Here is an 11,006-nt window from a genome sequence, read left to right on the forward strand (position 1 = left end):
TTGACTTACAATTCATGTCTCATGAGAGGTGCATTCAGATCAGATGCATGATTTCTTATTTCCCACATAGCCAAAGAATGAATCTCTACATTCTCCATTAGCATGTTGCCAACTCTGGTCTGAACCCGATAACCACCACAGCTGGCCCTTCTACATTCTTAGTAAAATTCCCACACATGCCCCCAAAGCGCACACAATACATCAGTTGTATGGCCACGTGACCTTGCATTTCAGCTCAGTAAAGAACGACCTGCAAGCACCTTCAGAAGCTGTTTATTCACAGGGTATTTCTGTTTCCATCTTGCTTAGCTACGATATTTCAGTAAAATATCTGCCTTCAGCTTAGTTTTCTTCATCTCCAGGGAATGCTTCAGTTCTTCCATGGTTACTCCACTTTCCTTCAGTCTTCTCACAAAGCTCTCTGTGGCACCACAAAGGTCCTTAATCTCCCGAAAGGCAAGCTAAGGGAAGAAAAACCTTTAAAGTTACAACCAGGGGGCTGAGATTCAGTTCCCTACTCTGAAACCACTAAGCTGCAAACCCAGGGAACGTCCACGTGGATCTGAGTCCTCAATGTCATCAGTCATTTACATTTGCTGGTTTAAATATATAATCATTAATATTTCTCCAAGAATAAATACATAAATAAAGTGAGTCCAAAAGAAAACAAATGCGTTCAGAACGTGTTGGAATCTAGAACTGGATCAGCTTCTCACAGCGGCCAGTACTTCCAGATCCCAGGCACTGTGTATAATTATATACCTTCTTTTATACGCTGAATGAGGCAATACATCCCATAAGAAGGTTTTGTGAGGTGTTTGTGATGATGAATGTGAATGTTATCTAGAAATGTGAGTTGGCATTTTATGAGACCCCCTTCTGCAATCAGGTCAAGGTTACCCAGAAATGAACAGATATCCACTAAGCATATGCCAAGAGTAAAGTCAGGCCCGAGACTGCAGCTAAGAACAAAACGGATAACAGCCCCTACTTACAATTGCTTTCTCAAGTGCAATCTGTTCAGCAGGTCTAGGGGCTTCCTGAACGGGCTCACAGGTAGGATAGGAACTGCTCCACTCCCCATCAATGCACTGCAGCTTCCGTGTGCCCCCTAAATGGTACCTGGAGATGTCAGAACAACGCTCAGCCTCTGCATCTTCTAAGCTGAGCAATGGAGACTGGTTTTGTGTAGCTGTATTTCAGTGTTTCAATCTGTAATCAAATCCACCTTCTTGCCCCCGAGCCTTAGTGTCCGCTTAGGTTATCTCATTCTAACAAAATAGCTATGAAGCAAAACAGCCCTCCTGAAATGGGGGGCAGACCCAAGGGATGAGTCAACCCAGATTAACATGGTGGAAAGTAAAAACTTCAGAGCCAGTGTGTTTTGGGGGGACGGGTGAGGGAAGAAGTGTTTGACCAGTCAAAATCTAAACAGGCATCTGTATTAAGCTCTAAAATGCAGGTGAAGGTGAATGGGATAAATGAAGGCAGTGGTGTGTGATCAGAAAAGCAAAAGGTGATTCAAAACTGACAAGTGGGACCTAAAGGCTGAAGAAGGTACATGACCCAGATTAAAGCAAGAGAAAGAAAGGGCGGGAACCCCATCAAGGAGGGAGACCAGTCCATCTGAAGGAGGGTTAGTCCTTACTACAATGCTTTAAGGGTCCAAACTCTAAATCATTACATTTCTGATTTTTTTGTTTAAGGTTTCTGCTCTTGGATTCTGTGGGAAATATCCCATTATCTGTATCTGAGGCAGTTAGAGCAACCCCATTCTTGCAGTTGTTCTGCAGACTGTAGGCATACCTGTTGATGGAGGGGGCGGGGTTTACTGGCCATTTCTCTCCTTTGAAAACAGGAAAACAGAGAAGGAAGATAAGGCCTGGTAGACAAGCAGACCAGGCCCATGAGAAGTTCGTTACTGCAGCGTTGAGTACTAGAATCCATTTTCCCTCTGTTCCCTCTGTATATAGATGCCGTTCTGCTTGTAAACATGGTGCAGATCCCTGTTTTCTGGCCTCATGTTACCAAGGATTGCTTGATAATAAAAGATGTCCAAACTCCCATGGCGTCCTCTGATTTCTTCCTTTGGTATCTTCAAACAGTTGTCACTCCTAAAGCCTCTGAGGCCTTCCTGATGAGAGTTTTCATAAAACTGGCCATGTCAGCAGAATTCCAAAAGGGAATTCTGGGTATGAGCAAATTCTGGGTGTGGACATGGGTTCTGCCAGGGAAACCCTAGGCTGGCCTCAGCCACCTATGTGATTTGATGTGTCCCCATTCTGTGACTCGTGGGAAGCTCCCTGTGAGTATGTGTGTGCCTCAAAAGTCCAAGAAAGATTGCTAGCCAAGTTGAAGGCAAGCAACAAATCAGTGTGGGAAAACTGAGTGGCCACTGCTGCCAATGCAAGACAATCATGCTGGCTCAAAGAAGCCATCGAGAAGGAAATAACAGGATGGAGAGATGGCTCTAAGGTTAAGAGCACTGACTGCTCTTCCAAAGGACCCGGGTTCAATTCCCAGCACCCACGTGGCAGCTCAACACTGTCTGTAACTCTGGTTCCAAGGGACCCGACCACCTCACACAGACATACATGCAGTCAAAACACTAATGTTCATAAAATAAAAATAAATAAAATTTGCCAGGCAGTGGTGGTGCACGCCTTTAATCCCAACACTTGGGAGGCAGAGGCAGGCAGATCTCTGTGAGAGTTTGAGGCCAGCCTGGTCTACAGAGATCCAGGACAGCCAGGACTACACAGAGAAACCCTGTCTCGCAAAACCAAAATAGATAGATAGATAGATAGATAGATAGATAAATGATAAAGAAGGAAATAACATGGGCTCATGAGTGGAAAGATCACAGGGAGAACTAGAGTTAGAAAGAGATGCCAGAGTGGCATAAGTCAACAGCAAAGACACTTCAGCAAAGAAGCTTGAGCTAGCAGATGAGCGTTCACAAGTATGACTCTGCAGCAGACTACCAAGACACAGAAGACCTAATGTGGAGATCCCCTGATGATAAGGACTCACACCATCTGCCTGCATCCCCCTAAGACACCCCTCCACTCCTCTAGAGGTAGTGGAACTGAGAGCCAAGTCCAATCAAAAACAGTGTGTGCCTCCTACTGAGACTGTGGGACATGAAGGCTGGTGGCTTCTCTCCAGGACTGGGGCAGCTGTCATAGTCAGCCACCACAAGGTAATGTGGAGTACTGGCAGCATGGTTAACGACTGTCACTAGACATACTTGGTCCAACTCTAAAGACAGCCCCATGCCAAGTGAAATATAGACACCCATGGAGGAATTGCAGTCATATTGGAATGAAACACACAATGTGTGTTGTGACTTTTTCTGGTGCTTACAATGACGTGTACAGTAGAGATGAGAGATGTCATCTTGCACTGGGTACCTCCAGTCAGGTCTGAGCTCTAATATCCATAAGGTTGCTATGCTATGCCAACAATACTAGAAGGCTCAGATGGTGACAGATTCAGTGGAGATGAAGACAAACTACAGGGGTGTGCTGTACTCAGAACAAGTAAACACAGAAGCAGGGTGAAAGAGTCATGCAGAGTGGCCCAGGGAGCCTCCCAAATGCAAGCAGCCCCAATTAAACTCAGTGGGTGTCCCCCAACACAGCAGGAATATGAGGGAAACTTGTTGGAAAGAAGGAATTGGGTGGAATTGGGTGAGAGATGAGTGAAAGGAAGCAATGGGGGTGGGGCATGAAAATGACCAAAATATGTTATTTACATGTATGAAATTGTCGGGCAATAATACATTTTTAAAAAAACAGACAAGCAGCCAAATTTGGACAATAAAACTTTGGAAATCACTCCCTTAAGAAAAGATTCCAAGCCCGGCGGTGGTGGCACATGCCTTTAATCCCAGCACTCGGGAGGCAGAGCCAGGCAGATCTCTGTGAGTTCGAGGCCAGCTGGGCTACCAAGTGAGTTCCAGGAAAGGCGCAAAGCTACACAGAGAAACCTTGTCTTGAAAAAATAAATAAATAAAATTTTTAAAAATGCTACTTTAGGGTTGGGGATTTAGCTCAGTGGTAGAGCACTTGCCTAGCAAGCACAAGGCCCTGGGTTCGATCTTCAGCTCCAAAAAAAAAGAAAAGAAAAGATTGCAATTCCTATTCCTGAAAAGACAGTGTGTACCTTTAGAACTCCAGAATAGGCACCCATGTGTGTGTGAGGGAATAAAAGGGAAAATTTGGGCCCATCCTCCAGCTGGAAATGCCATGAGAAACAAGGCTTCCCTTGAGCCAGACAGTACAGTGAGCCCCTGGTTCTGGAGAAAACAGTGAATAGACACTTGTTTCCAGGCTCCACGTCCCTGAAACAGGCTCCTCATACAGAGTTGGCTACATATTGGTCCCTGTAACACAGAAAGAGTCACAACGCAGACAGCTCCAGGTGCCAAAAATACACAGATCTGGAACTCCAGAGGAGTTTCAGAACCATTTAGCAGGAACTGAGAACTCTGGTGGACAAACAGTCCCAGTTCTCACTTTGAGTCTGGGGCATATGCCCCCAAAGGTCTATGCCATAACCCCTGAATATATTGTGAGAGTAGACGTATTATGGGGAAAGGTGCATGACAAACAAACATGTCTTGGCCATAAAGCCAATCTCGAGAAACCACACCAGTGACTCCACTGACGCCAAGGCCATATACCAGTACTTTCTAAAGGTATGGGGGAGCACCAAGAGATCACAGAAACAATCCATGAACTGGGAAAGGTAAACATCACAATGCTTGTGTGTAATCCCTTTAATTCATTGTCATCCCCTATCCAGAGGCCTGATAGGACATAGCTTAAGACAGCTGGTTACCGGAACATTAAATAAGTTGTATTTGGCTATACTTAACACTGTTAAAGTCTTGGAAATACAACTGGGCCATCACCATTGTGTTCTATGTACTGGATTTGTCCAGTGATTTCTTCAGCTCTGATGTAGTAGTTGAAAGGCAAGAATATTTCACCTTTCATCTGGGAAAGGCATCAGTGGACTTTCACCATGGTTCTCCAGGGTTATTTACACAGCCTCACAATATGCCATGGGATAACAATATCTGACCTAGCGGAATGGACTGAAACCAACAACTGTTCAAATATTGCATTACACTGAGGAGACATTAATCCAAACAAGGTCCAAGGACCTGAATTGTTTATGAAATATTTGAGTGCTGTCTGTTACCATAAAATGAAAGTATTTCCACAAATATGACAGACAAGGCACAGGCTTTCCTCCTTCTCTACATGGGTAAGAGAACACAGAAATCTGCAGGGCTGATTTGATGCTAGAGGGCTTCCATCCCAATGTCTGGCCCCTCCCACTTAAGGCCACTCTACAATTCAAATACAAAGGAAGGTATGGGACAGTCAGAAGCTCATTCCGTGGTATTCAAGAAAGCAAAACCAGCTGTTGACCAAGTACAGGCTATGTAGATAGTTCACACACGATAAGGTGCTATCCATGCATTATCTGTTGGAAAAGTAAGGGTGTACTACTTATGAAGTCTTAATAGCCACGGAACCCATTGGCCTAGAAGCTGTTGTCAAGATACTGACCACTCACCCACTGGAGGCTAGATGTGTTAGTTGTAGACCCACCCACAGTCGGGTACAGCACTGATAACTGTAGCAGTTAGAATAAGTGAGAATATCTTAGATATGTAGAGAGCACATTCTCCCTCAGAAGAGAACTCCAACAGTGTGGATACCCCATTAACCATCAAATAGAATACTTTCACTAGGGTGGTGGTCTGAAAAAGATGTCCCCCACAGTCTCCAGCCCTTGAATACTTCATTCCTAGTTAGTGGCACTGTTCGGGGAGGGACGCCCTTGTTGGAGGAAGTGTGTCACTAGAGGGGTGCTATGAGAACTGAAAGAAAGACTCATGCTCTCTGCTAAGTGCTCGCAGTTCGAGATGTGAGCCCCCTGCTTGCTGCTCCAGCCACCCTGCACCTGCTCTCATGCTCCCCGTCGTGATAGTCATGGACTCTTATCCCTCAGGAACCATCAACCCAAATCAACCCTTCCTCGTACACGGTGTCTTAGCTGCGGTGTTCTATTACAGCAATAGAAAAGGTACTGCTCCAACTAGGATATAAAGGGTACTCTACGCTTACCTGTCTTCACAGTAATAAGTAACAACAGACCCCGAAGTGAAAGATTCTCCTTCAAAGTAGCCATGGCTAGGAATCTCAGGAGGGTCACAGTCTCCTAAGGGGAAGACGGCCCGGAGTGAGATTTGTGGGAGCCGGGTACATTCAACAGGATAGTACACCATGTGTGCTCTACAGTCCGCCATCTTCACATTGGTACAAGTGAGAGCCAGGAGCATGCTCTCCACCCATTCTTTCTCATGAAAATCAGAACTGTCCATGGAAAAGACTCTTTCCCCAGCTCATCCCCCTGAGTTACAAGGAACCGGGAATCCTTTCTGACTGGCAGAGCTCCAGGAATGGAGCTACACACTGTAAGGCTGCCAACCTAATTTGCAAAAGAAGGCAAATTAGGGTGGAAGCTGTGGCTCAGCTGGTAGAGTGTCTGCCTAGCATGCATGAAGACCTGGGTTCAAGCACCAGCGTCGGATAACAGGAATGGTGGCACACCAATAATCCCAGCACTCCTGAAGTGGAGGCAGGAGGATCAGAAGTTGGGAGAGGAGGGGAGGGAAGAGAAAGAAAGGAACAAGGAAAATTTGTGTCGTAGAGGAAGGAAAAGTAATTCACAAGACAGAAGGTGAAGGTTTTATTCTGGTTTATACACTAATATGGCACCAAAAAGCAATTTTACCCCAGAGTGACAATACTAATCAGTACTTACTACTTCGACATATGGGCAAGGAAGGTGCCCAGGTGTGGTCCTCTAGGCACTGGCTCCAATTGCTTCCCTTGAGGATGTAACCATCATTGCACTTAAACACGATTTTGTCACTTGCATTCACAGGCCCAGAATAATTGATCCTGCCATTTTCCAGTACAGGCTCGGGACAGTGGCCCACTGGAGAAGAGAACAGTCAGTGCTCTAAGAGGCTAGAATGGAGTAAAAGTCACGCTTCCCCAAGCTTCAGAAAGATAATAGTAACTCAGTACTTAATGGTGCACATATATCTAAGAGGATAGGTATGTATTATCAAACCATACCCACGCAGGATGAGAAAAGGCCAAGGTACCATAACAGTGGACAAAAAGGAATGGGTTCTGTTGTGTGGAAATTTCCTCCAAAGCTCCTTAAGACCGACGACGACCTTCAAAAGAAGGCTCATTAAGACTCTGGAAGTTCTAAAGGGAAAAGACTCAGCTAAGAAGCCTCAGGAACTTCCTGAATCTGACTAGATTCACAAGGTTCTTCCCTCCCTAAGGTCACACAAGCAACAGGGACTACTGGGAGCTGCTCAGACCAGCTGAGTGGCCGGGGAGAGATGTTATTCAACCTGTTTAGCTTGCCTGCAAGTTGTACAGAGAGCTGCAGGTTCCCAGCTTTTGTGAGCCATCATAAATGCCGGGGTGGGCTTTTGGTAATGCGGCCCTCTTTGAGCCATTCCGGCTCCTGTAAGTAAGCCCTCACCCCTAGTTCTGTAAATAACCCCAATAAACTCACTGATTCACCAAGCTGGACTTCGGCAGTATCCTTAACTTTGGTCTACCATTAATTCCCTATCTGGAATGGTAGACATTTTTCATGGAATAGTGTTACAGACATGGTCATGCGTAAGAATGATATGATTGACAACCGGACTACACATAATGAAGGACGTAACTAGTTATTACCAGTAGCATGTCCACTATACTGCTACGGTGAACATGGTTCAAATATCTTAAGCCTATGTTTCAAGCTTTCCTTTTCTTTCCTTTTCTTTCATGTAGCCAAATATACACTTACTCATGTCTTACTTTCTTTCTTCTTATATATTTTAATTATTTCTTTCTTGTTGAAAATCAGGGGTCAATGGAGAGGGATGTAAATTTTTTTCACATGAAAGAAACTTCAAAATGTCATGTATACATAAAATTAACACAGCTTATGAGAAAGTATAATAACAAAATGATCTGGAAGAATTATGCTCTGTCATTATAGAAGATAAGATAACATAATGAGTTTTTCCACCTGGAGCCAACCGCTTTAATCTCACTTATCAGATATGTAAATTGAGAATACAGTTTCTCCTAATTTAAAAGTAACATGATGGACAGGCATGGGTGACGTGCCTGGAATCCCAGCACTGGCAGAGAGGTTGTAAGTTCCAGGTCACTAGGGGCTACATATCAAATTCCAGGCCAACATGATGGGCTACTGTAGCAAGATCCTGTCTCTGAAGCACCTGGGAGAGATGGAGAATAGCTTCTTAGAAATTGAGTTGTTTTATTTGTTTGTTTGTTTTTGCAATTTTAATATGGCCTACGGGAAGCAGGATATAATAGAATATAGGAGATGTCGATATGAACAGAAAAACCAAACTCACAGCGGCACTCAGGGGAGGAGCCCTCCCATTCCTCTGAGAGACTGAGGGTCAAAGACTGCTCTCCCACCAGGTGGTAGCCTTTGATACAAAGGTACACCCCCATAATCTGTCCTCCTTCTTCCTTTGCAACAAACACACTGTTGTCCACTGGAGGAACTTCCGAACAGCTCTCTGTTGGAAAGAAAACAGAGAACAGAATCGTTTGGCATATCACTGGCTGTAAGGGCACCCCACTGAATTCCTCCCGCCAAGTCTCTGGGGAACTAATCCTCTCACACTGTGTCCTCTCTCTCCCACTGCATGTACATCCCAATCCTCAGTCTCCAAGAATTTCTGAAGTTACGTTTCCAAGCAGATCATAGGCACTGTGGTCAAACTCAGCCACAAGTTATCCATTCCTCAACAAGCAATTCCTTCCCGAGTATCAGTCCCAGAGTTTTCAACAGTTGGCGTCTCAGGATTTTCAAATTGTCACTTTTTGGGGTCCCAGAATAAAAAGAGCAAATCAGCAATGACCACCCATCAGAAGAAGCAAGATCACCACTAATATAGACTAGGTCCCCAATGAGTATAGAGCATATACCATAATTGAGAACTTTTAATAAATATTATAAATGTAAATTTCATTAAAACTGTATACAGAATGCCTCTTAAACCACCAATTGACATGAGCTATCTTGTAAGGAAATCACACTTACCATCTAAGGCAGAAATCAGCCACATCAGACAGCACCCAACCCAACAAAGCATTTGGGGAGCAGTCACTTGACCCAGAGTGAAATTAAACCGTGATTTCGATCAAAAGCCCTTCTAACCTCTCAGGATCAGAACAACTTCCTTCTAGAGAAGTTCTGTTTTCCTCCTGGAACAGACGTGAAAAAGAAAAGCCCTTCCTGTAACAGGGAAGAATGGCAGGAAGAAGACAGTGCAGTCCGTGGCTCTGCAACCACAAACATTGATTAGAGAGCTGCCAGATTGAAAATTTTAAGAAATTTCCCAGTTTCTAGAAATGCACACCAGTTGACCAGTCGCTTTAAACTGCAGGTTTATCCTTCCCCAACAGGCATGGGCCAAATGGTCCTCCACGACCTTGACTTCTGTCAATATTTGCCAGTGTTTACAGTTCACTGCCTACAGCTCTCTCCAGCTCTGGGGCTGAAGACGGGGTGCTGATCGATGGTGCTTTCCCAGTGAAGACCAAACTAAGTGTCACCTCCTCCCTCCTTTTCTAAATCCTCTTCTGTGCCAGGAATAGTACTGACAGGCAGGGAAGATAACATAAGCTGGGAATGAGCGCACCAAAGACACAAAGGCAGAAGCTGAGTTTATCAGACAGACTTCAGTACCACCACAGTGGGAAAGACACTAGAGAGGCCAAGTCTACCCAGAGGCCACTGAAGGAGCTGCTTTGATCTGGTGGTAGGAGTTTCATGGGCAGTCAGCCAGTGTTTCAATGTTACAGTGTTCTGGAAGAAGTAAAGTATTGTTAGAAGCAATGATAGTCTTCAGCCTTGAATCAGAAATAGCTCAACACAACCACCTGTCCCGAGCCGGCATCCACATTTTATAGCTAGAGTTCATTATCAATAACTCTGATAGCGGTCTTCCTTGGAGGCAGCAGTGGACTTGCTCTGAGCCAAGCCTTCTGTGAGCCAAAGCAGTCTTGTTTTGAATGCCTCAGTACATTCATCCATACCAGATCAGTTTCTACATTAGCCACCTCAGGCCCGTGCTCAGTACTGAAGACTGGAAGTTCAAGTACTACCGGGAAACTAAGAATTTCTTTTTGGGTTCTTAATCTAGTTGATAAAAGAATTTTAAAACAGAGTCAGAAGGAAACTTGCAAATGATTTTATTAGAGTTTGAAGGAAAGAACAACAGAGTAGGCAAGCCTGCAAACCCTGGCAGCTGCCATGAGGAGCGAGGTGGTGAAGAGGAGGAAATAAAGCCATGTAGTACGCAATGGAGGTTGGCAAGCAACCGCATTGGGACTGGGGTTGGGGTACTTAAGAGAAAGAATGAGAAATCCCAGAGTGCCTACTTCTACTTTGGGCTGATTGGGAAGAAGGAAGGGAAAGGTGTACGTTTCTGAAAGGAGAGGGCCTCTGCAGTGTTGCCCAAGGGAAGCACTCTCTGCCCGAAGGAGAAGCTTCTGGAAGGACATCACCTTATTATCGGTTTACAGCTACCTATTCCTGGATGCTGCCCGATTTCATTAATTATTCTTTCCTCTCCTTAACATGGCATCAAGTAAATCAGATTTCCTGGGGTGACTTGGGGTGGGGGAGTGGCGGGATCCTGGCCAGGTGATTGACCAGTCTAGCTGGTTAACTCTTAAAAGAAAATAGCATATGTTTTGAGAGGCTTAGAATGTCAGCTCTCCACCCAGGAACAGAGGTAAAACTTAGACCCTGCTTTTTTGAGCAGGAGGAAGTAGCCTTACCTAACAGAGCTCAACAATGACTTTGCCTTTTCATACAGTAATTTAAATCCTATGGTGCTTGCCTTTCTAGTGTTACCA

The 11,006-nt window shown here is 44.8% G+C and overlaps 1 protein-coding gene across 1 annotated transcript; it reads right to left on the reverse strand.

Annotated features, from left to right (window-relative positions):
• Nucleotides 1–263: 263 nt before the first annotated feature.
• C4bpb (complement component 4 binding protein beta) lies at nucleotides 264–9,988 on the reverse strand. Its single transcript, XM_059253160.1, has 6 exons — nucleotides 9,184–9,988; nucleotides 8,486–8,656; nucleotides 6,847–7,023; nucleotides 6,147–6,240; nucleotides 996–1,122; nucleotides 264–461 (listed from the first exon to the last, which is right to left on the reverse strand). The coding sequence occupies exons 1-6, from the start codon at nucleotides 9,233–9,235 to the stop codon at nucleotides 306–308; spliced, it is 777 nt and encodes a 258-aa protein (XP_059109143.1). The 5' UTR covers nucleotides 9,236–9,988; the 3' UTR covers nucleotides 264–305.
• Between the last annotated feature and the right edge of the window lie 1,018 nt (nucleotides 9,989–11,006).

Source organism: Peromyscus eremicus, unplaced genomic scaffold (genome assembly GCF_949786415.1).
Source record: "Peromyscus eremicus unplaced genomic scaffold, PerEre_H2_v1 PerEre#2#unplaced_2655, whole genome shotgun sequence".
NCBI classification, from domain to species: Eukaryota; Metazoa; Chordata; class Mammalia; order Rodentia; family Cricetidae; genus Peromyscus; species Peromyscus eremicus.